This window comes from Rattus norvegicus, chromosome 4, assembly GCF_021556685.1.
Source record: "Rattus norvegicus strain SHRSP/BbbUtx chromosome 4, alternate assembly SHRSP_T2T, whole genome shotgun sequence".
NCBI lineage: Eukaryota > Metazoa > Chordata > Mammalia > Rodentia > Muridae > Rattus > Rattus norvegicus.
Genome location: NC_141537.1, coordinates 59156578 through 59183732, shown reverse-complemented (window position 1 = coordinate 59183732; position 27155 = coordinate 59156578). Strand labels below are relative to the sequence as shown.

At 48.6% G+C, this 27155-nt stretch overlaps 1 protein-coding gene across 1 annotated transcript; it reads right to left on the bottom strand.

Moving 5' to 3' along the window:
* Nucleotides 1-1680: 1680 nt before the first annotated feature.
* Nucleotides 1681-27155, bottom strand: Smo (smoothened, frizzled class receptor). Its single transcript, NM_012807.2, is given in 12 exon segments — nucleotides 1681-3117; nucleotides 3351-3485; nucleotides 4216-4364; nucleotides 4726-4911; nucleotides 5908-6016; nucleotides 6396-6488; nucleotides 7691-7814; nucleotides 7903-8122; nucleotides 8419-8591; nucleotides 8768-8977; nucleotides 9595-9800; nucleotides 26338-27155. Coding segments are annotated over 12 exon segments (2382 nt in total). The 5' UTR covers nucleotides 26681-27155; the 3' UTR covers nucleotides 1681-2683.

Genomic DNA, 27155 nt, shown 5'->3' with positions numbered 1-27155 from the left:
AAGTAGGAACTGGAAGTCTAAGGTTGAGAGTGTGATAGGGAAACCCAAGAACCCAGGCAAGGCAGAAAGCAGAGCTGGTAGGGAAGTGGTTCTCAGGGCAGCAGGAAACCAAAGGCACCCCTTGAACCTGGAAGTGTTTCCTTAGGAACTGGATTCAAGACTTTTAGATGGAATGGTGGTCATTGTTGGGAGTGACTTCTGCCACTCCCACAGAAATCCTGTATGGCTGCCTGTTTGCTTGGGTATCACACAGAAAACAAATTGCGTTAGTACTGCCCTCTAGTGTGTACAATCTGCCACTGCAACCATACAGGTTTCCATTTGAAGGCCCAGACTGATCTCAATATTTCATCCTGTACACAAGCGACCTTTCAAAGAAGAAAAGGAATGAAGAAAAGAAACAGTTAAATGTTCCTGGAGATGAAATGAGGAAAAGAAAACTGTAGCAATTTTTTTTATTTCAGAAAATAATAACCAACACTGATCAGCTGTTTTAAATGTTGTCAAAGTTTTGGGTTTTTTTTTTTTGTTTGTTTTTTGTTTTTTTTTTTTTTGTAAGCCTCATTTCTGTACAGAGCTGGGACGGCAAGAATGAACATCACATGTAAGTGCAGAGGAGGGGGTGGCCTGAGGGAACACAAAATGGGGAATCTGAGAGAATTTCTGCTGAGCCAGAGAGCGGGACTTCAGAATCAGAAATACTGGACCGGTGCCTGTGCTTCTCGGGCTGCGGGGTTGCTTCACTTTGCTGAACTTGTTTCCATGCAAAGAGCACCTCTGGTTGGATCCCTGTCAACCTGAAACCTGGAGACCATGCCTGGGTGCCAGCATTACCAGTAGCTGAATAGTTTGGAGCAGCCTATTAGGCCTTTTCTGCCTCAGTGTCTTGAGGGGCCTAAGAACCTGTCAGGGCTGTGACACTGCATGAGCTGGATCCTGTGGAAGGTTCGGAAGAGTGCCTAGTAAAGCCAGCCCTGGGTGTCAGCTGTCAGTGGTATAACATATCTACATGACACCTAGGGTAAAACCAGCATGCCCTTTCTCCTCTTCCTGGAACCTGCTGTCCCCGTCACACACACAGCTGAAGAAGGGCATACTCCTCATAAGCCAGGTCAGCGCTCCACAGGATCCTCAGGCCTGTGGCTCTCGCTGCCTTTTCTCTACAGACCTTGTGACAGAACTTAGAGTCACTTGAATCCAGTTCCCAATCTTCTGCTGGTAGCTTAAAGAAGCAAACCAATAAGCTTTCCTTGTGTTTGAATTCCTTTGACTGCCCAGAAAGGAAGCTGTGATTCAGAATGTCCCTGACCTAACATCTCTGGTAGAAGGCAGAGCATGCCAGCCTTGCAGTGGTAGAACCTGGGATTGGCAGGAGCTGTGCCCATCTATATACATGAGGAAAACACTTCCCACAGCCACTCAAGGGGCATCCTGAATGTCTGCCCTTGATTCTCTTTATGTTTGGAACTTAGGGATGCTGGCCACTGAGCATCTTTTGTCCATTTACAGCCAAGTAGCCAGAGAGGGTAGCCAGCATATTACCCTGAATCAGCCTAGCTGTCAGTCATGACCACACCAGCAAGCTCTCCACTGGTCAAAAAGGACTCAGGAATACATGGAAGTTCTGGACCAGGTACATAAACCAGAGCTGGGGCTGGGGGAAAGAAACACACATGAACGTATACAAAAATGTTTTATTTACTGTTCATATTTCTTCTTCTCATACTGAGCCTCTGACCTGGAACCCAGCCAGCTTCTAAGGCATCCTGCTGTCTGGTTCTTGAATGTGGGGCACTATGAAAATGACTAGACATTGTAAAAAGTAGGGAGTCCTCCTTCCCACCAGATACAGAAGTTGGAAGAAGCTTTCTTGCCTGGCTGAAGCTACAGAGGCTTCCCAAGGTAGCCCCTTAAGTCAGAGGATCCATCCCCACTGGATGGATGTGAGGAAGAAAACATGACTCTCAGAGGCCTGGAGCTGAACCAGTTGTCTCTCTCTTGAGACCAAGCTCAGAAGTAAGAGGGTGTGTGTGTGTGTGTGTGTGTGTGTGTGTGTGTGTGTGTGTGTGTGTGTTTTAAGGTGCTAACCAATAAGAGTTTGGCCTAGTGGAACTAAGATGTGAAGATGTGTTTTGGACAGGGCCACCTACTGAGAGCAGTTCTAGGCCTTATGGGAGTAGTCATTACAACTACCAGGAAGAGGAAAAAGAGAGTCCTGTTCCCACCTAGAAAAAGGACAAATGACACAATAAACACTTTTGGTCTCAGAGCGCCAGAAAAGGGCACTCATTGGCACAGAAAAGGGCAGCCAGCCCTCATCTGCCAGACATGGGTTTGGTTACCTCACTGGACACCCCAGCCCACTCTGGGTACCATCACCCCTGCCTCTGCCGTTCCTACCCTAGTACAAGCTCTGTTGGAGACTAACACTGCCAGCCAGACTCTAATTGGGGGGCAGAGGCAAGGGTCCTGAACTGCAGGTCTTGCTTCTGAAGTGAGGTCTATCAGTGGCTGTGTTCAGCTTGTTTCTATGGTCTGGCTGCTTCTAGCCAGTCGTACACAGCTCTTGTAGGCAGATACATGGCCCATAGACTGTCAGATGAGACCCCAGAGGTGTGCTCTCAGGAAGAGCTATAGGAAGGCGTGCACTTGTCTTCCCCATCCTAGGACCTGCCCTGCAAGCTCAGAAGTCCGAGTCTGCATCCAAGAGCTCAGCCTCCATTAGGTTAGTGCGGGAATGAATGGATCCCAGCCCCTGGAGGCGGCCCTGAGCCCAGACCCTGGGGGCTGAGGCACCAGGGAGAAATGGATCTTGATGGGGACTAGGCTCTGGGCAGAAGGGGTTGGAGACTACAGTCCAGGCTCCCTGTCGGCAGGGCTCTCCTGTTCCCCAGGCATTTGCAGCTACTAGGCACTTCTGCCGAGGCAGCTGAGGCAGCCGAGGAACTGCACTGGTGGCAGGAACAGGGGCAGAGTGGTGAAGTTCAGGGGCTGGCCCCAAGGGGCACACCTCCTTCTTCCTCTTCCTCCGCTTCTTCTTCCGGCCTAAACGCTTCTCTAACTCTGGGGAGATCTCTGCCTCAACCAGCCACAGGTTGGCTTGTTCTTCTGGTGGCACTGTCAGGAGGATAAAGAACACAGCTTAGGGCTTTATTCTGTTCTTTCTGTCCTTCCCTTGCCAGAATCCCTAGTCTTGAGTTCTAGGAGCCATCTCTCCAGGCTTCCCAAGCCTTGGCACCCCCTGCAGATCCTCCAGGGCCTTTCCTTCCTTCCCCATATATTCAGCCCAGGAACTCCTAGCCAGTGTGTCCACACACTCCTCCTCCCTGCAGAAGACAGAGCCCTCATACCTGGAGTTGCCACAGGGGTGACAGACACATCCTGGGGTAATATGGCTCCTCTTCGAGCCACCATCTTGGTGACGTGCTGGGCCCAGGCAGAGGAGACATCAGCTGAGGGTTCATTGAGTTCAAAAGCCAAACCGGCTTTGGGGATGAAAGGAAAGAAAGAACAATGACCCCTCCTTATGTAATACATTTCATCTTTCCTAGCCAGTCCTTCCTACTGCAGCTGGTAAAAAATCCACCCTGTAACCAGTGCCCATTCAAAGTCTGAGTGGAGCAGCCTCTGATCCCCAAAAGTAAAACTTGAGATCATAAGTCTAGTACCAGCCTCCAACACATATACAGCAGAGGGTCCCAGGTCTGGGTTCAGTCAGAGAAGATGCACCTAACCCTCAAGAGACAGGAGGCCCCAGGAAGTTTAGAGGTCTGGTGGGGTGGGTGGGGACATCCTTGTGGAGATCGGGGAAGAGTGGGGGAGGTGGGGAGGAGGTATGGGGTATGGAACAGTCGGGAGGGAGGTGGACCGAGAGGGGAATAAAGTCTGGAGTGCAAAAATAAATAAAAATTTTTAAAAACCAGTAAGTCTAATAGCAGCACCCTGACTCTGGCTCAGAAAAGTCACTGGAGATGGCGGAGAAGAAGGGAGAGGGAGCAGAGCCCCCAGAGAATTGCAATACCAAGAACAGGCCAAGGGAAGAAAGGAGTGGAGGTGGAGGATGGGAGGTGAAACATGACAGGGCACCCAGGAGGGAGCGGAGTGTGAGTGAGTGCCTCGATCCTCAGTTTGCCAAACAATCCGTGTATCCAAATGGAAATGGGCCTGGTACTGTGGAGGTCAAGTGTCTCAGCAGGAGAAGACACTGAGGCTCACCAACAGGTCCATCATGGGAGACAGTGTGCATGCTGAAGGAGAGCTCCTGGCCCGGGTTCTGCAGCAGTTCACGCCGCTTAGAGAAGGCCTTGGCAATCATCTTGCTTTTCTTGATTCTCTTGGGTTCATCATCACTGTGCCCAGTCAACCTGAGAACAGAAGGGGTGGGGCTTGCAAGTGCAGGAGCAGCACTTCCTTTCAAGTCTGTGGAAAGGCCTGGGATTCTAAGGACCCGGAGTCCTGAGGACTCTGAGGAGCAGAGGCCTTCACAGCAACAAAACATGCCTAGAATGCAGGGCTCCTGCGGCTCCTCCTCCAAAACTCTGGTTCTGACTCCCCTCGCTGTCCCCTAGAGGGCAGCGGTGAGCTGCTAAGAAACCAGCCATCCCGACTTGCTTTGGCAAACCCTGCCCAGTCTGTGCTTTGGAAGCATAAGACAAGGCCCTCAAGTGAAGACATAAGGCTGAGAGTAAGAGGGGAAGGACAAGATTAGATGGCTGCTGACCCCACCTGCACCAGGTGCGCCTCCAGATGAGCAGGGTGGCCTTGGTCCAGACCCAGGTGCTCATGGCAATGCCAGTGCCAAACATGGCAAACAGATTGATCTTCTCCACCAGGAGGCTGGGCCGATTCTTGATCTCACAATCAGGAATGGGCTTCTTGGTAGGCAGCCCAATGGTCACATTGGCTTGGCATCTATAACAAGGGATGGTCAAAAGCTAAGGCTATTGGAATCCGATAAGAAGGCAACCAGACATAAATCTATACAGGAAAGAGCTGAGCCTCACTGTGTGATTCTCATGGTGCAGGGGTTGGACATGGAATCCCACGCAAGCCAGACTCTACCACTGGGTTATATACTAGTCCCGGTGACACGCTTTGGAGTCATCTAGAGAGCTTTTATAAACTACTGCTGTCTGAGCCTCACATCAAACTTCTGGGACAAAAACCCAGCATCACTGAGTTACAGCTCCCTAAAGTAAAAGGGGAAAAGTTAAGGATGAGCCAAAAGCAGTCAGTGCAAGCATCCCTCTCTCCTATTGTATTAAAGTTTTCTTTAGATGTATCTGTGTATGTGTGTGTGCGTGTGTGTGTGTGCGTGTGTGTGTGTGTGTGAGAGAGAGAGAGAGAGAGAGAGAGAGAGAGAGAGAGAGAGACTTATGTCCAGGTGCTTGCAGAGTCAGGAGAGGGCGTTGAATCTCTGGAGCTGGGAGTTACAGGCATTTGGGAGCTAACAGGTATAGATGTTGGGAACTGACGATGGCTAAAAACAGTCTCCCTTTTAAGAGAGGTCTTAACCATGACCCCTAGGAGCAGCAGGCATCCTTTAAGCAGTGGAGATGCCTCAGTCGCCATGGTTCACCTTTACTGAGATACAGAAACGCTCAAGCAAAACTGGCAAACTTGACCAGACTGCTGAGCTGCCCGAGAGCCTGGTCCTGGGCAGTGACTTGGGGAGAGCCACAGACGGTAGACGGCACACAGATCCCAACCAGGCAGAGGCACATGGGTTGGCTTCTGAACAGTTGCAAACACACAGGACATCCTGCCCAGGGGGTGCAGACAGCACTTTTGGAAGCTATTCATACCTGAGCAGGACGGTGGAAGACCACAAGCAGATGCAATGCTGCATTCTAGCTGACGCTCCAATCCCAACCACTCCCACAGCCAAGCCCAGGGCCCCTCACTCACAGCACATAGTCCCGGAAGCTACGCTCCCACTCAGCCTGGTTGAAGAAGTCATAGAAGTGGCAGCTGAAGGTGATGAGCACGAAGCCAAAGGCGAGGAAGCCAAAAATGCCTATGGAGTTCAGGGGCAGGATCCATTACCAGAACAGACACAGTAGCAGCAGCACCAGGGGGATGGGTAACTGTGTACTGAGTACTAAAGACAGCTGAGGCCAGGGTGACTACATGCTGGCCTCAGACCAGGAACTGCATCCTCCAAAATAAATCCAGAAAGTCCTGGAGGTGACTGTGGAGGCCACAGGAAGAGCAAGAGGCCTATGGTAGCAGTCTTGGCCCTGACCTGGACTTCTCACAGGGAGTTACCACCTCCACTATCACTACACCTTGGCTTTGTCCCTGAATATTTTACTCTCTGCACTGTTCTTCTGCATCCTGGAGGCCCCAGCGTGATTCGGGATTGAGATGACCAGAGTCCCCTAGGCACCACTCACCCAGGCGCAGCATGGTCTCATTGATCTTGCTGGCTGCCTTCTCACTCAGAAGCCCAGGGTGGTTGCTCTTGATGGAGAACAGAGTCATGACCCCTAAACAGAAAGAAAATTCAGACATTAGCAGGACAGAAGACAGTGTCCTGGGAGGGTAGAGGGGGCGCAGGGAGGGAGGCCCCATGGCACTGGAGTCCTATGACAAATTACACCATCCTGACTTAAAGCTTGGGGAACCAGAGAATAAGAGAACAGCTATTAGCAAATGTGCTATGGGCTGCAGTAACTGGGACAGAGCCTAGACAACAGTCAAGGACAGAGAGGAAACCAGGTCAAAGCTATTCTGACGGAAAAAGCGTGAAACCGAATCAACAATAGTATTGCCCAATAGAAATACATTGTGTGACATTAAAAAAAAATCCCAAATTTTCTAGTAACCACATAAAAAAACTACATAATTTTACTATATTTTGTAAACCAAATATATCCAAAATAAAAACCACCTGTGCATTCCACACAACAAACTACCAGTGATTAATTTATATTCAATTTTCTTCTTTCTCTTCTTCAAATTAAGTCTCAAACACATTGGGTTTTTTACACTTAAGAAGCATCTCAGTTTGGCCTCGTTTCAACATTCATGGCTACTGGTTACCGTATGGGAGGCACAGATGCGAAACATACACCAGAGGCTCAGATGCTCTGCCAGAAAAGGCAGGGAAGAAGGCTGAACAGAAGGTTGACAGTTCAGTGGGAGGAAACCAAAACTGACAAAGAAAACCAAGCAAAATGAGCTAGAAACCAAGGCAAATCACGGGGTGGCAGATTGAGATGGGGAAATTAGGGACCAGTAAATCTGTATATGTTATGAAAACTGTTTGTGTATGTTAGGGGTTGGCATGACTTGGAAACCAAGCTCCAAAAAGATGACAGTGTATATAAAAGTAGTGTGAACAGGCATAAGCAGTGGCCCCAAGCCGATCCACGTGGACCAGCTAGGTGTCCCAGGGCATTCACCATGCAAATACATCCTGACAAGCGGTAAGAAAAAGAGTCCAGAATCCAGCCAAGTTCCCCTCAAAAAAGCCAAGAACCTTGGTTATGGCTTTGGAGGAAGAGGTCCATTTTTCTGTCCTCACAAAAGTGCTGTCCTGCCTGCCTATAGGGTCGTCTTCTCTATTGCACCAAGGTTTAGGTAGGTATCAAAGGAAGGAAGTGGAGCTGGAAGCTCCCATCCCTACTTCCACAGAGAAGGTGCTCAGCGCGCCATGTTGCCTAGCTGGCCCGGCTGAGCCACTCACCTCGGATGAGGAAGTAGCCTCCCACAATAAGCACCAGGCCAATTGGGGCAAGTACAAAGCCAGCACGGTACCGATAGTTCTTGTAGCCTACAAAGCAGATGCCACTCACGGAGTCCCCATCTACCTGTAGCGGGAAGGCGTGGAAGGGACAGTTAGGTGTGGCCCTTCCTCCAGCTCACCCCATTCAGATCCCCAGCTCCCAACCATGATACCTGAGCCACAGCAAGGATTGCCACAGTGAGGACGAAGGGGAGTGACCACGTGAGCAGGTGGAAATAGGATGTCTTGCCCGAGAGAGGCTGGTAAGTGGTGCCCAGGGCTTTGAAGGAGGTGTGCCAGGCATAGGTGAGGACCACGAACCACACTACTCCAGCCATCAAGGCATAGTACACGATGACAAAGATGATGACACAGGATAGGGTCTCGCTGGAGCTATGAAGACGTGAGGTGTCACTTGGAGAGCCACTTTGTACTCTTCCTACTGGTCACTCCGCCCTATGCCCAGGTCCTAGTCTACTAAAATGTGGAGGGTCCCCAGGAGTTGGGACACAGGTCAGATGTGAAGAGGCTCTAGGGTACATCTCTGAAGAATCACAAGTGTCAACACTGAACACAACAGGGCACTGCTAAATCCTACCCATTATGGCCACCTTCAAGTCCATCTGTGGAAAATGCGCATTACAGTCTTTCTCCTCCCACCTTCACCTCTGGGTCCCCAAGATACTTACGTGGGCTCCCCAAATCTCATGGTGCCATCTGCTCGGCAAACAATCTCCCGGCGGGCACCATCCATGAACTGGGCCAGCCAGCCAATGCTGCCCACAAAGAAACACGCATTGACATAGAAGAGAATAACCGCAGGGTAGCGATTGGAGTTCCGCCAGTCAGCCACAAAGGTGGCCTAAAGGGAGAAGCGGCCATGCAGTGAGGTGAGGGTCTATTCTGCTGCAGATGCCTTGATCTGAACCCAAGAGCCCCTCCTAAGCTCCCGTGGGCCCCCTACCAAGCCATTTCATTTTTGGGTCCCTGCTCCTTGGGCCGTCAGTCCTGCGCCCTTGCCCTTAAAGCACTGCTCACCAGGGTGAAGAGTGTACAGAGGCCGGTGACCGCCCCGAAGGCTGCGATGTAACTGTGCATGTCCTGGTGCTCAGCCTCGGTGAACAGCGGGTTCTGGCACTGGATCCCACAGCCCTCCACGTCCTCGTACCAGCTCTTGGGGTTGTCTGTCCTCACCAAGGGTGCTTCACATTGGCCTGAACTGTTGAACTTGATGTTTTGTACCTCGTTCTGCCATGGGGAAGGAAAAAGAAAATACCACGGGGAAAGGTAAATCGGGGTTAAGGATGTCTGGGAAACCAGGCAAGGGCAGATGTGCTGGCTGCAGGCCCACTACTGTTCAATGGCTCTACATCTTTGGACAAATTACTTGACTATTTTATTTTCCTCATCTGAGAGAGTAGCCCCTACCTCATAGGACCTAAGGATTAGAAAATAAAGGGCTAACGTTCGCATAATGGTAAATGATAGCATCACGATCATTCTGTTATCCCTATAGATGTCCTCTTCCAACCCACACTGCCCCATACCCCTCTGTCTTCCTGCTTTGAGCGCTTCATGTGGGTATGTCCTGACTTCTACACGTGACAGAAATCTCTCAACACAGGCTCCTGTCACTCATTACCCCCTCAACACCAACCCTAACAGTGAACATTCAAAAACTATTTACAGAACATGATCGGGTCAACAGAGAAGCCCCCACAGAGACCCGGACTGTGGGTTACAGCTTGGATGTATGGTTCACTGGTCCTGTGTGTGCAGACACAGGGTCTCCTAGGAGAGACATCTCTGGCTGCCCTGCACCCAGTACAGTGCTGCTCTGTTCCAAGGCTAGACTACACACTTACTGGACAGCCTTCAGGGAAGTGGTCCGGCGTGCAACGCAGAAAGTCAGGCCACCCTCGTTCCCGCTCCACAATGGCACAGGGGCCTCGGGTGGCCTGGCAGAGGGTACGGCTGGGCAACTCCACTCGGTCATTTTCACACTTGGGCATGTAGACAGCACACAGCAGGGGCTGGATCACTGCCCAGCATCGGGGAGCATTCCGGAGGCCTGTGAAATGGTGATAGTATGGGACACCGACCACCGATGCAGCTGTAACCTGCCCTAGGGCCTTTGCCATTCCATTTCTGGACAGGGCAGCCTCGTGCATTACCTAGACCCTGCTTTCTAAATGCCAGCAGTACCCCAAAGTCATTGTGACAACCAGAAATATGCACCCCCCAACTCCAGAGACATAACTAAAAGAAGGCTGGAAGGGAAAGGCCAGAATCAATGGGCATAGTCTAGCTCTTTCAAAAATAATTTTGTTATATGTTTATATTTTATTTTATATGGGAATGTTTTCTCTACGTGTACATACTATGTATATTCTGGTGTCCTCAGAGGTCAGTGAGGGTATTGGATCCCTAAAAATGGAGCTACAGATGGTTGTGAGCTGCCGTGTGGTTGCTGGGATTCAAACGGGGTCCTCTGCAAGACCAATAAGTGCTCTTAACTGCTGAGCCATCGCTCTAGCCCCACACTGTCTCATTCTTGATCAGAGGTTGGTTATACTTTGGGCAAGTCAAACGTGTGATTCATTCACTAATGTGCACCACTGTGATAATTCCGTTAACATTCTTAAAAACAGCTGCCACTTTCGAATACCCTGATGAAAATCGGTAGGGCCTCTGATGGAGAATCTCAGGTTGGGGTTGTCTCTTCAGGGTGTTTTCTAAACCCTTCTGTGGGCTTCTCTCTTCTAACTCAGAAAGGTTGTGGGACCCATTCACCAGAACCAAGAGATGTTTCCCCATGCCCAGCCCCAAGAGCCCTTTTCACTCTTACCAAGCTGAGGCAGAGAGAGAAGAGATGGGGGCTTAAGAAGAGGTATTCAGAGGAGCCAGGAACTCCAGAGCCAGAGGAGGAAACAGGTCAGATGGAGAGAAACAGAGGAGGCTCTGTCCAGTGCAGAGGGAGGAAAGACACTGTCAGCACAGAAACACAGATGTCTCCCCAAGCCCCCACCCAGCCTAGGTCCTGACTCGCTCACCCCAGGAGCTCAGAGCGCTCTGTTCTCTGCCCTTAATGACCCCTCTAAAATCACCGGTACTTTGGGTACACCAACACTCCAGGCAAGTTTGTACTAGGAGGAGCTTCTGAGGATGTGAGAGCCATTTTGTACAACTGTGCCTCTGACTAGTGGGACAGGTCACCACCTTTTGGTGGGGAGTTCACAACAGAATACAGTGGTCAGGAGTCTGGACATTGTGATTAGTCTGCCTGGGACCGGATGCAGGCCCTCCATACCCTGGCTGTGTGTTCTTGAACAAAGTACTTTATCTCTAGCCTCAGTCTCCTCGTCTGTAAAATGGAGACGACAGAGCTACCTTGTGCACCACTGGGCAGAGTGAGAAATGGTACCGTTCATGTGTTTGGCCCAGCACCTATCAGGTACTATGTCCTTCCGAGAGATTAGCTCTTCTCATTACCAGTCTGAGCCTAGTCTTTCCTAGGCTTCACAGCTCCAAGAGTATGCCAAGGTGCCAAGAAAGTCCCTGCCAGTTAGGAAGCAATGTCCTCAGGAAACAGCTCCTGCTCTGGTGAAGTCAGTCACCCGGGAACTTCAATCACTTAGAGGATGGACCCAGTGCTAGAAATTCTGAGCCAATGGGTTTAAGTGGCCAACAGGACAATTGGGAGGCCATTGTGAGAGGGCTGTGCAATGTGCCTTGTCTTGGAAGGAGGACATGTCCCCACTGACACATCACGGAGTAAAGGCAGCCTAAGTAGTAAATGCATTTAGAACTCTTGAAGTACTGAGCAGTCTAATTTAACAACACAGCATGCCTTGTGGAGCATGTTGGGTATTTCCCCATGCAATCAAATAGCTGAGTGGGGACTGTGGCTAATGGCTGCTGCCCAGTGTCTAGAGAGAAAAATTACAACTCCCATTGCTCGCCTGGGAAAGGATCCACATTCAAAAGTAGTGGCATGATTTCTATTTAATGCATGTCATTTCTGCACCATTCTTAAGACAAAAAAAATGTTTAAGGCGAACCACTATAATTGGGGGTTGTCTGCCCAAGTGATGAGGAGCCAGAGAGATGGCTCAGTAGGTAAAGGAGCTCGCCACTAAGACTGACAGGATGAGTTTGAATCCTGGGGCCACCTGGTGAGAGCACAGAACCAACTCCCTTAAGTTGTCCTCTGACCGCCACATGTCTAACATGGCACGTGACACACATGCATGTGTGCACACATTCAAGCACACACGCACACACACATAAATGCAATAAAGAAGATGGGACCATTCTCCACCTTGAATATGGTGACAAGTTAGTTACACAATACTATACTTTTTATTTTAAAAAAAAAAGGTTTTAAGAACATGCAACTCTATGCTTTTCCAAATTCACAAAGCTATACAAAAAAGGAGCATGGTGCTGGGACTCTAGCTCAGTTGTCCCAGTGCTTGCCTAGCTCAGATGAAGTCTTGTTTGCCCCTCAGAAACACATGAACCTGGGCTAGCAGTGCACGTCTGCAGCCCCCAGCTGGGAGACGGGGGCTGATGGGCTGATGACAAGAGGTTCAGGCTCATTCTGGACAACAGTATGGGTTCAAGGCTCGTCCTGAACATATGAGATCTTGCCTCAAAATGGGGAAGGTAGAGTTTATTGAATGTTTATTTAAGAACACATTTAAAATACAAAAAGGGGAAACTACCTGGAGTATTGTTAGAAGCAAATGTGTTATTCTTTTCTGGATTTTGTGACACTGTTTTCCCCTTTTCTCTACTTTTAAATATTTTATTTCATAGTTTAAAAACAAATTCTCCTACAAAAAAATAAGATTTTGCTTTGGTGCACACCTTTAATCCCAGCACTCAGGAAGCAGAGACAGGCAGATCTGAGTTTCAGGCCAGTCTGGTCTACAAAGCAAGTTCCAGGACATCCGGGAATACACGGAAAAACCAAAAACCAAACCAAAACAAAACTTTTCCTTTTTAAACACCAGAGTCTTACTATGAGGTTCAGCTGGCCTGCAAATCTATAGCAAATCAGGCTGGCCTAGAGTTCACAGAAACCTACCTTTCTCTGCCTCCCAAGGGCTGGGATTAAAGGTTTGTGCCAGTATGTCTAGCAAAAGATAATGAATTTTAAAAACAATTTAGGAGCTGTCTAGGGGAAATTTTTTAATACCAATTCTTACATTAAAGAAAATTCCAGGGGTTGGAGAGATGGTTCAGCAACTAAGAGTGCATATCGCTCTTGAAGAAGATCTGAGTTTAGCTCCCATATTGGGCTACTCATGGACCCTAGAACTCCAGTTTCAGGGGAATCTGTATCTCTGGTCATCATGGAACCTGCACTTCTGTGTCTGTGGAGGATGCGTGTGTATAGGTGCGTGTGCACACACAAGATTTCATAATAATAAGTCTTTTTAATATTTTACTGTACTTTTAAAAAGATTTACTTATTTATTTATTAATTTCTAAGAGTACACTGTAGCAGTCTTCAGACACACCAGAAGAGGGCATCGGATCCCATTACAGATGGTCGTGAGCCACCATGGGGTTGCTGGGAATTGAACTCTGAAAGAACAGTCAGTGCTCTTAACTGCTGAGCCATCTCTCCAGCCCCAATACATCTTTTTTTTTTTTTTAAAGAAAATTCCAGGTAGATCAAAATAACTACATTTCTTTAAGTTAAAGTAATAGAAGAAAAGACAGTAAATGAGGGGTATTTTTTGTATGTGTGTACATGAATGTGTATGTGTGTGTGTGAGTGCCTGTGTATGTGTGTGCCTGTGTATGTGTCTGTGTGTGTATGTGCCTGCCTCTGTGTGTGTGTGTGCCTGTGTGTGTGTGCCTGTGTGTATGTGTGTCTGTGTGTGTGTGTCTGTGTGTCTACCTGTGTGTGCCTGCCTGTGTGTGTGTGTGCCTGTGTGTGTGTGCCTGTGTGTGTGTGCCTGTGTATGTGTGCGTGTCTGTGTGTGTGTGTCTGTGTGTGTGTGTCTGTGTGTGTGTGTGTCTGTGTGTCTACCTGTGTGTGCCTGCCTCTGTGTGTGCCTGCCTGTGTGTGTGTGTGTGTGTGTGTGTGTGTGTGTGTGTGCCTGTGTGTGTGAGTGTGGAGGCCAGAGATTAACATCAGGTACCTTCCTCTATCACTGTCAAACTTACTTTCTTTTTTCTTTTTTTATTATTAAGGGTTTGTTTGTTTGTTTTCCAAAGATGTATTTATATAAGTACACTGTAGCTGTCTTCAGACACACCAGAAGAGAGCATCAGATCCCATTACAGATGGTTGTGAGCCACCGTGTGGTTGCTGGGATTTGAACTCAGGACCTCTGGAAGAGCAGTCAGTGCTCTTAACCACTGAGCCATCTCTCCAGCCCAAATTTACTTTTCTTTAAAAAAAAAAATTACATTTTATTATGTTACTTCGGGGATGGGCTGCACATGGGTGCACATGATTGGGACTTTGGCTGGCGACAGCTTTCAGGAATCAGTTCTGTCCTTGCACATGATCCCAGGGATTGAAGTCAAGTTCTCGGCAGCAGGTGCTTTACTCACAGCCATCTGACTATCAGCCATCCCTTTATGTTTTGTGACGGGGTCTCTCACTGAGCACAGAGCTCATTGACTTGGTAGACTGGCCGACTCCTAAGCCTATGGGATCCTGCTGTCTCTGTTCCCGATGCTGGGATGACAGCAGTGTTCATTCGTGTCTAGATTTTTACACAGAAGGTGGGGATCTGAACTCAAGTGCTCACGCCTTCACAGCAAGCACAGCAATCTCGGCAAGCGCTTTTCCCACTGAGTTATTTCTCTAGCTGGGTGGCTCGAATGAGAGCGGGCCCCCATAGGCTCATAGATTTGAACACTTGTTCCCTAATTGCTAGAATTGTTTGGGAAGGATTGAGAGGTATGGCCTTGTTGGAGGAGGTGGGTCAGGGACAGGCTTTGAGGTTTCAAAAGCCTACATTATTCCCAGTTAGCTTTTTCTTCTGCCCCATGCTTGTAGATGTTAAAACCGTCAGCTACTGCTTCAGCCACACCTGCCTGTCTGCTGCCAGGCTTCTCACCGAGATGATCATGGACTCTAACCCTCTGACACTGTAAGCCCCAAGTAAATTCTTTTCTTCTATAGGTTGCCTCGGTCAGCTGTCTTACCACAGCAGTAGGACAGTAACTAAGACACTAGCCCTGTTTTGTTGTTTGTTCTTAAGACAGGGTTTCTTTATATAATCTTGGCTGGCCATGTTGTTCACGTGGTTGTTCATGTGAAGAACTCACTAGGTACTTCAGCCAGGCCTCAAACTTAGGACAGTTCACGTGAGTGACCCTCCCGAGGCTGGGACTGTAAAGTCATCATGCCTGGCTTTCGAAAAGGTCTTTTAAATCATGAAGCTTGAAGTGAGAATGACTTTTAAAGCATCTCTCTCTCTCTCTCTCTCTCTCTCTCTCTCTCTCTCTCACACACACACACACACACACACACACACAACAAACAAACAATAAAATCCTTACTTAAAGCTATGAAATGAACAAATTAAAAAAAAAAAAAACCAAACACTGTAGAAGAAAAACAATCTGATAAATTCAATAGGGTAAAAAGCAAAACCTTGGGAAGAGAAATGGCCCAGCAGGCATGAGCACTTGCAGGTCTCCCACAGAAACCACGTTATATCCCCAGCATCCACACCAGGACTAACAACCACCTGCAGCTCCAGCTCCTGGAGATCCAACTCCTTCCTCCAGCCTCTGAAGGCTCCTTTAAGCAGTGCATGGTGGCTCCCACCTTTAATCTCAGCACTCAGGAGGCAGAGGCAGCCCAGTCCAGACTAGCCTGGTCCACAGAGGAAATTCTAGGCCAGACAAGCATGGCTACACAGTGGGGTGCCCTTTGGTTTCATGTGTTTGGTTTTTAGTTTTATTTACTTTTGGCATTTTAAGACAGGCTTGAACACTTGCTCCCTATGCCTCCATCTCCCAAATGCTGGAATTACAATTGGGCACCACCACATCTGGCTTCTGGGTTTTGTAGGGGTTTATTCCTTTTTGTTTTAGGCAATCAAGTTAAACATAAAATATAGAAAAACATATATTACTAGGATGGGGAAAACTTCGAAGAGAAGGAAATGAGCCCAGAAAGAAACAAGTTGTATCTATTAATTTTTTAATTTTTATTTTTCTAGTAGGTGTGTGTGTGTGTGTGTGTGTGTGTGTGTGTGTGTGTGTGTATGCGTGCGTGCGCACACGCTCAAATGTGGTCAGAGGAAAACTTGCAAGAGTTGGCTCTCTCTTTCCACCTTGTGGGTTCTGGGAATGGAACTCACCAGGCTTGGCAGTGAGCACCTTTACCCCTGAGCCATCGCACCAGCCTTATTATTTATTTATTTTGTTCATTTATTTATTTACTTATGGGTGGGAGTCTCATTATGTCTCCCAGGCTGGCACTGAACTCAGAATCCTCCCAGTTTATTCTCCAGAATAACTGGAATTACAAGAATTTACAACCACACCTAATCCTTTTTTTATTTTAATAAAATGTGAGACAAAAAGAAAAATAAGAACACAGTGCTATAATAATAATAATAATAATAATAATAATAATAATGAGTTTTTATATTCGTGGAACGTTAACATTTGTTTACTTTTTATCTTTTTTATCTAGTTACAGAGACAGGATATCACTATGTAGCCCTGGTTCACCTGAAACTCACTTTGTACACTAGGCTGGCTTTAAACTCGTGGAGATCCACTTACCTCTGCCTCCCAAGTGCTGGGATTAAAAGGCTGTGCTGCCATTCGAATTTTCTATGTGAAAATTCTATGGATAGAATTTTAAAATAATATTTCTTTTTTTTAAAGATTTATTTATTATATATAAGTACACTGTAGCTGTCTTCAGACACACCAGAAGAGGGCATCAGATCCCATTACAGATGGCTGTGAGCCACCATGTGGTTGCTGGGATTTGAACTCAGAACCTCTGGAAGAGCAGTCAGTGCTCTTAACCACTAAGCCATCTCTCCAGCCCTAAAATAACATTTCTACAACTTGACTCAGATTTTTATTATTGTGTGTAATCAACAGTGCACTTGTGAAGGTTAAAGGACAAGGTAGGGGGAGTCAGTTTTCTTTTTCAACCTCGTGGGACCTGGGAACAGAGCTCAGAGCATCGGGCGTGAGATGTGCATCTGCACACCCCCAATAAATAAACACTAAAAACTACAGGATGAATTTTGGAATATATGTGTATGTACACTTGAGCGTCTATGGTCAACTAAATGTGGTGGTTCACAGCAGTAATCTAGAACCCAGAAGGCTAAGACAGGAGGATTGCTGAGAGTTCAAATCGAGCTTGGGCTACATGGTAAATTCCAGACTACATAATAGTGAGTTCCCGGCTGCCCCCAGGGTTACATGAGACTTTGTCTGAAACAGAGCGCGCGCGCGCGCGCGCGCGCACACACACACACACACACACACACACACACGGGGAGGGGGTGTGGTTCAAGAACAGACCAAGCTCCACTTGATGCTATAAAATAGGGGCTGTAGCTTGCGGTTCACCTGGGATGCTTGTCGTGTCAGCAGAGCTGTGGCCCCGTCTCAGTGGAATCAGATCACAGGGTGTTTCCCATCCCTGAGACACCACCATGCTCACCACACCTGACAGGACAGTGGCTACTTAGTTACTGTGATCTCTGCTTCCCTCCATGTGTTGCATGAGTGTTCCCATGACAGGACCTCATTCTCCACAGGACTGAAGAGTATTTCATTCTGAATCAGTACCATGATTTGTCTGGTTTTTGAGACCAAGTGTCACTATGTAGCTCTGGCTGGACTTGGAACTCACAGAGATCCACCTGCCTCTGTCTCCAGAGCACTGGGATCAAGGGCGTGGGCCACCACGCAAGGCATGTTTCTTTTTCCATTCGAGGATGGTTCGGTTGTTTTTATTTCTTAGCTGTGTGAGTAATGCTGCAGTAAGCGGGAGCATGAAGCTGTCTCTCCTCAGCCCTCTGATCTCACTGCCTCTGGACACGTATCTAGTAAAGGGATCGCTTTTAGAGGAGCCTCTACAGCGATTTCCACAATAATTTCATACACACACACACACACACACACACACACACACTGTATAAGAGTTCCTTTTTCTTTTGCACATTGTTGTCTTTAATATTTTTTATGTTAGCCATTCTTCCTGGGGTGAAGTGACATTTCACTGTGACTTTGAGTGGCATGTCCCTGGTGATCAGGGACCTGAGTGTGCGTGCTGTCAAGTGCTTTTTGGCATACGCCTTCTTTCATTTTTTTAAGGATTCTATTTAGATCTACTGCCTCCTTTTCAAACCGGCTTGTTTATTTCCATTTGGTTTGGTTTCCCTATCAAATGAGGTGAGTTTTGAAGTTCTTAGTATATTCTGGATATATGATCCTGCACGTTGTTTTAAACCTGGTGTGTTTTACCTTACAGTTTTAAAAATACTAGGTTGAGAGTGTGCGGCTGTGCCAGCTGTCCCACTGGTGAAGCCATGCTGTAAAGGCCTGGTAACTAAGACAATGTGACCTGAACAGAACGAAGATCCAGAAACGCACACATACATTTGATTTATGACAGGGTAGTAGAGAACGGAAATTGATTTTAACAAATGATGTTGAAAGCTCTTAAAGAAATCAACTCCAGGTGAATTATGTGCCTAAAAGTGACTAGGAAATCTATAAAGTGTCTCATAAAAGAGTAAATTCGTGAGTTGGAAGGAGAAAAGGATTTTTTTTTCTAAATAAGGCACAAAAGAACGAATCACAAAATGTTTGATAAATGACTGCATTAAAGTTCAAATATTCCGTTCAACTGGAGACAACACAGAGAATGGGAAAGTAAGCCATGAGGACATTTTTAACACTCACAATAACCAAAACGTTCGTACCCAGCATATATGAAGAATTTCCATCAAACAGAAATGACAGACAATCCCCTAGAAAAACAGATCAGTAATTTCAACAGATACTTCACAAGAGAAACCTAACAGTTGCAAAGATGTTTAGCCTTACAAGCAATCCAGGAAATGCAGATTACAGTAAGAAGGACTAGTGGTTCAGGTTCGAATCCCAGCATGGCAAGAAAACTCAAAATTAAAACCACACTTGGGAGGCAGAGACAGGAGCATCTCTGTGAGTTTGAGGCCAACCTGGTGTACAAGAGTGAGTTCCAGGACAGCCAAGGCTACACAGAAGCCCTGTCTTGCAAAACAATTAAAAAAAAAAAAAAAAAGGAAGCAAAATGAAAACTGGGTGTATTTTCTGTGCTTGCATACCACACACACACACACACACACACACACACACACACACCACAAATTTATTTGTTTATTTCAAGACAGAGTGTTGCTGTGTGTGTGTGTGTGTGTGTGTATCTCTGAGAGAGAGAGAGAGAGAGAGAGAGAGAGAGAGAGAGAGAGAGAGAGAGAGAGAGAGAGAGTGTGTTTTTAATTGCCCTCAGCCTGTTTTGGAAACAGCCAGAAAAAATTTTTTCCAGAACTATCCTTGCAAATTACCCACCATCACCAACAACATCCCAACTTGAGGTCTGAAAGACCAGTGAGAAATTCCTCCGTTTTCCAGTCTTTTTCCTGCTGGCTGGCCCCTGTCTAGGTCCATGTATACACAGACATAGCACAGCCGTGGTCTAAGCGTCTATGTGCTGGCTCTCAGGGACCTATCCCCTCACCAGCTGCAGGTCTCTCTTTCTTGCCCCACTTACTAAACCATATGTGCCCCAAGGTGGCTCATGGCCTGGCCATTGTTTGTCTGGTCAGCTTGGCATGCATGGTAGGAGACATTTCCGGCTGTAACAGGGAGACACTGAGTGAAGAAGCGCAAGTCCAGAAACATGGAAACCACAGGAGAGACCTGAGTTCTAGACACACCCAGAAATCAGAATGACCTAGTTAGAGACTTCATCACTCGCAGACTTGGTAATCCGGGTAAAGGAAGTATATGGTGGCCTGTTCTCTATGGAAACTCTTTCCAGGTCTGCTACAGAGCTCCATGTAGATACCCACTGACTAGTCTCACACTCAAAGCCAGAGCCAAATTCACACTTCTGTCCCCACCCTACCTCTACTACAAGTAGAAAGGAAAGGCACCGGCATCCACGGCATCTCACGCTTCCTCCTGCTCAGTCTGGCATCCAAGGCATGAGCAAGTCTACCTCCGACACTGTAATCTTCCCGAACTTTAGCCTGACCCCCGTCAGCTCCCCCCTAGATTATTTCATCCATGTCCTGAACAAATAATCAGGTTCCAGGCTCCCTTCTCTCTGGTGGCTGTTTTACATAGCAACCCCTGCCCCTCAAATGCATGTGTGCACGCAAGTGTGCGTGTATATGCACCGCATATGCAGGTGCCCGCTAGGGCCAGAAGAGAGCGCTGGATCCCCTGGCACTGCAGCTGTAGGGTACAGTGAGCTACCAGATGGAGGTGGTGGGAATCAAACCCCAGGTTCTCTGCAAGGCCAGTGAGTGTAAGAACCACCGAACAATCAGTCAATCCCTTCAGCCCCGCCCTGGTTTTGGAGTTGGACTCTTGCGTTTTTAGCTAACCTGGTACTCACTATCTACACAGGATGACCCAGCACTCACAGTGAGCCTCCTGTCTCAGACTCCCAAAAGCATGCATCACCACGCCTAGCCCAAAGACATCCTTCAAAAACGCAGATACAATTACATTTCTACCTTGCTAAAAAAAAAAAAAAAAAAAAACCTTTATCATAGGCTCCTCGTCATCTTTTGACAGGTAGCATTTTAACTTACTACAGGGTGAGAAGCCTCTGCTCTTGCACCTCACAGTTTTGCTTCCAATGTGCCCTGGTCCGGTTCCATGACGTTACTATATTCCTAAGCACCACTCTCTGTTCCTCTGAAGCTTCTGCCTCTTCCCATCCTTCGTCCCGACCCTCCTTCCTTCGGCCTTCCTGCTTACTCCCCAGGTCACTGGTGAAATGTCAGCTTCTCTGGGTATCTCCCCTTGCTTCCCAAAGCTCTTCCGTAACTTCAGCACCCACGACGTCACCGCACTTCTCACACGTATTGCTAGCACCTGTTTAGCTGTCCTCCCCCCTCTTGAGATCAGAGAGCTCCTTTCTGTAATCTTCATCTTGATATACCGTGGTCCCTGCCCCAGGACGTGATGTACTTAGTACAAAATTGACTGAACGTGGGCTTTCAGGCTGTATACTCAGCCGAGGGAGGCTCTGAAAAACAGGAAGATTGAATCTCTGTCTGTCCTCCAAAGTTTATGATGAACATAAACTAGAAGATCTTTATTACCCACAAAACCGCCTGCCAAAGTTAGACAACGTCTAACACTAAGTCAGGACCTATAATTCCAGATAGGACAAACACTAGCTCCTGGCCCAAACCTGCCTGTGAGTCTCACAAAGGGCTCACTTTCACCCTCATTTACTGATCCAGGCCGCGCCAGCACCTGCTTTTAGTTCACACACAGAAGAGAGAAAAGCTATAAACGAGCAATGGGCCATCAGCAGGAAAGAACGCAGTGTGACCCAGAAGCTCTGGGCTCAGCTTGTGACCCTGTACCACCGTGATTAAACAGCTAGAGAGACTAAAGCCTGAACGGCTAGCACATGGTTCTAACCTGTGCAGCTCATGTGAGCTGGGAAAGGTGCACCCCTTCCTCCTTGATCTGATAACAGCTGCAGAGGGCAACTTGGGAGAATACAATCATAGGCCCTACGAATCTATTCATGCACACACACACACACACACACACACACCACACACACACACACCACACACACACACACCACACACACACCACACACACACCACACACACACCACACACACACCACACACACACACACCACACACACCACACACACACACCACACACACCACACACCACACACACACACACCACACACACACACCACACATACACACACACCACACACACACACACATACCACACACACCACACACACACCACACACACCACACACACCACACACACCACACACACCACACACACACACACCACACACACCACACACACACACACCACACACACCACACACACACACCACACACACACCACACACACACACACACCACACACACCACACACACACCACACACACCACACACACCACACACACACACACCACACACACGACACACACACACACCACACACACACACCACACACACACACACCACACACACCACACACACCACACACACACACCACACACACACACCACACACCACACACACCACACACACACCACACACACCACACACACACCACACACACACCACACACACACCACACACACCACACATACACACACACACACACCACACACACACACCACACACCACACACCACACACACACACCACACACACACACACACATACACACACACCACACATACACACATACCACACACACACACACCACACACACCACACATACACACACACCACACACACATACCACACACACACACATACACACACACACCACACATACACACACCACACACACACACCACACACACCACACAAACACACACCACACACACCACACACACACACCACACACACACACCACACACACACACACCACACACACCACACACACACACCACACACACACACACACCACACACACACACCACACACCACACACACACACCACATACACCACACACACACACACCACACACCACACACACACACACACCACACATACACACACACCACACAAACACACACCACACACACCACACACACACACACCACACACACACACACACCACACACACACACCACACACCACACACACACACCACATACAACACACACACCACACACACACACACACCACACACACCACAGACACACACACACACATACACACACACCACACATACACACACCACACATACACACACACCACACACACAAACACCACACACACCACACATACACACACCACACACACACACCACACATACACACACACCACACACACACACCACACACCACACACACACACCACATACACCACACACACCACACACACACACACCACACACCACACACACACACACACACCACATACACCACACACCACACACACACACACCACACACCACACACACACTACACACCACACACACACTACACACACCACACACACACAACACACACACAAATCACACACACACACCACACACCACACACACACACCACACACACACACACCACACACCACACACACACACACCACACACACCACACACACACACACACACCACACACACATACACACACACCACACATACACACACCACACACACACACACCACACACACCACACATACACACACACCACACACACACACCACACACACACACCATACATACACACACCACACACACACACCACACATACACACACACCACACACACACACCACACACCACACACACAAACTCACACACACCACATACACCACACACACACACCACACACCACACACACACTACACACCACACACACACACACTACACACACCACACACACAAATCACACACACACCACACACACACACACCACACACACACACCACACACACACAAATCACACACACAAATCACACACACACCACACACACACCACACACACACCACACACACACACCACACACCACACACACACACACCACACACACACACCACACACACACCACACACACACACACACCACACACACACCACACACCACACACACACACACACCACATACACCACACACACCACACACCACACACACCACACACACACACACCACACACCACACACACACTCACACACACCACATACACCACACACACCACACACACACACCACACACCACACACACACTCACACACACCACATACACCACACACACCACACACACACACACCACACACCACACACACACTACACACCACACACACACACACACTACACACACCACACACACACACACTACACACACCACACACACACTACACACCACACACACACACACTACACACACCACACACACACCACACACCACACAGACACACACACACCACACACACACACCACACACCACACACACACACACCACACATACACACCACACATACACACACCACACACACACACACACACCACACACACACCACACACACACCACACACACACACACACACACACACACACACACACACACACACACACACACGGGTGAGGGGAAGTAGAGGAGAGTATCCTTTCAGCAACACCAAGACTTGATGATTATCTAGTGCTGAAAGATCAAGATATTTCATATGACTGCCTCCTAAATTCAAATCTCATTTCAGGTGGTGCTCAGAGACACCTTATTGAATGTCTCTTTTGTTTTTTTTTTTTAATTTTTGTGGGGATGTTTGTTTTTATTTGAATTGGTTTGTTTTGGAGGTTTTTTTGGGGGGTGGAGCAGGATCTCACTATGCAGCTCTGGCTGTCCTGGAACCCACTCTGTAGACCAGGCTGGTCTTGAACTCAGAGATCTGCCTGACTCTGCCTCCAGTTATGGGATTAAAGGCATGTGCCATCACACCTAGCTGAATCTTTTAAAAGAAAAAATTTATTTTTTTGTTTCGTATCGAGAGGGAGTGGGGAACGAGCAGGAATATGGGTGCCACGGTGCACATATGGGAGTCAGACAACAGCTCTCAGCACTCAGGCCTCTTCTCTCTTGGGTTCTGGGAATGGAGCTCAGATCACGGGGTGTGCACAGCAAGCATTTCTACCTGAGCCTTCCTGGGGCTTTTAATCTTTCTTTCATGTTCCTTTTTCATTCTGTCAGTCTTTTGCACGTATAGAACTTTAAAGACTACAATTATATCCCCACTATATAATCCATTCTTATACCTTCTATACTACATTTATGCAAACATATTATCATAAGTGTGTATGTGTGAAATCGCACAGACCTTACATTATCGTAATTTATGGATTTTTTTTCAAAGCTACTGTTGATTACATATAGCTTCTGCCTTAGATTCTGGCTTTAGATCGAGTCTAAGGCCCTCAACCTTCCTAATGCTGCGACCCTTTAATACAGTTTGTTATGTTGTGGTGACCCCTCCCCAACCATGAAATTATTTTGTCGTTTCTTCATGATTGTAATGTTGCTACTGTTATGGTTCATAATGTAAACATCTGTGTTTTCCGATGGCCTTAGGCAAGCCCTGTGAAAGGGCCATTACGCCCTTGAGAGATCTCTACACATAGGTTGCTTTCGAACCTTATCTCCATACAGTTCTACCTCCTGGGTTCCTGCTCCAACATCTGAATCAAGCCAAGAACCTTAGGACCTCAGGCGGCACTCAGCTCCAGCTGAGAACCCTAGTAGTCAAGCTGGCAACACACCTCAGCCTGCCAGTCAGTCTATGGGTAACACTACCTCCCAGTAGGATCCTCACAGCCTCAGAGGAAGAGCTAAGGTTAGGGACACTGTCGGGCCCTCTGGTTTGCTCCTGGTTCTCTGTTTTCTTTCTTTCTTTCTTTCTTTCTTTCTTTCTTTCTTTCTTTCTTTCTTTCTTTCTTTTTTCCAATCAAGGATAGCTTTTATATCACACTGAAGTGGGGGTGAGGGGTATAGGGATGGGAAAGTGGCAAGGACAGCTCCCCAGGACCCTACAGGCTCTCAGTCCAGATGGGTGACAGGCAGGTAGATAAACCATCCTAAATAACCTAGGAAGGACGTGTTTGGTGTCATCTGCCGTTTTTCAGGCTCTGACACAATCCTGCCCCCAAGTAAAGGACTTTCAGCCACTCTGGATGGTGCCCACATGCTCTCAACACCCTAGACTCAATGTTCTTCCAGAGCACACATTTTCAAAGAGCCACAAACAATTGCTTAAACTGTTTCCTTCCTTTTAAACCCAAGTGGATCAGAGTTTCCATTTTTCAGATAAGGAAACTTAAACGTGTAAAAACAAGACAAAAATCACTGGTTCCCTGGATTGACCTAAATCAAGTTTCCAGGTGGCTCATTTGGCTTTTAGTTACTACAAGGGGACATTTTTTTTCCTTCACAGAATTTACAAGTTTTCCTCACCTCTTCCCTCCAAATCCTTAAATGTCTTCACATTCATCCTTCCCTTTCTTCTCTCCAACTCAGATTGCCCCAAGGTCTGAACACTGCCCAGAATCCCCGTGGACTGTTGCTTCACGAATACATCTCTTCTCCCTTTGCTATGGCTGAGAGCTCCCTCCTCACCGGCCTCGCATCCCCTGACCCCATCATTACTCGGGCTCTTTGTGACTGGCCGGTTTCCCTGGTCCCTCGCCCCCACCCCTTCTCCATCAAGCAGGGTCCCCTTTCCCGCACGCAACCTGTCCCAAAAGTTCTAGACTCATTTCGCCAGCTCTCCCGGGTGCAAGCCGCGCCCGCCCTGCAGTTGAGGCCTGAGCCTTTTCTTTCCGTCAGTGTCCAGTCCCATCACCTCCGCGTCGCAATTCGGACTCCCGCGCGCTTACCGGACCAGAGCACGAGCTTGCTGTGCGCTTCCTCCTGCGAGTCCGAGTCCCCAGCCAGCAGCGTGGTGGTGGCTCCGTAGGGCAGCGCGGAGCCCAGGCACACGTTGTAGCGCAAAGGCTCGCAGTGGGCGGCCCGGCCGCAGTGGCTCAGCAGCGGCGGCGGAGGGCTGGTCACCGGCGCGTTCCTCCTCGCGCTCCCGCCGGCACTGCGAGGCCCAGGCCCGGTCACGTTCCCGCTCAAGGCCGCCCCCCGGCCCCGGCCCCCAAGCAGTACCAGCAGCAGCAACTGCAGCAGCCTCCGGGGCGCCAGCTCGGGCCCACGCACGGGGCGGCCAGCAGCCATGGCCAAACCGCCAACTCAGCAGAAGCTGAGGCGCCCCCGAGCTCCCCGGAGTCCCCTGGCCACACACACGACCCCGGGGGCCGCGGAGGCTACTTAGGCGACCGGTGCGCCCCGAAAGTCTGGGGCCAGCTTTCGCCAGGCGCCGCGCGCGTCCGGGCCCCTCGGCTCCCAACTTTGCAAACTTTGGAACCCGGGCCCCATGTTGAGCTGCGCAGGCCCGGGCCAGGATGCACGGACCCCGGACTCCCTCGCCTCGATTGGAATTGTCTTCAACCCTGGGAACCCTCTGGGGCCCCGATCTTCAGCCCCATTCCCTCTCCCACCATTAAAACTAACTCCCAGCCCCTCGATGGAGGGCAGGCACCGGCCGTGGGGTGCGGGAGTCGCTCCCCGGCTCCGCCCCCACGCCAGCCCGCGGCCCAGCAGCCACCTCCGCGCGAGCGCGCCGCAGCCCCCTGAGCTCTCCCTGCCGACT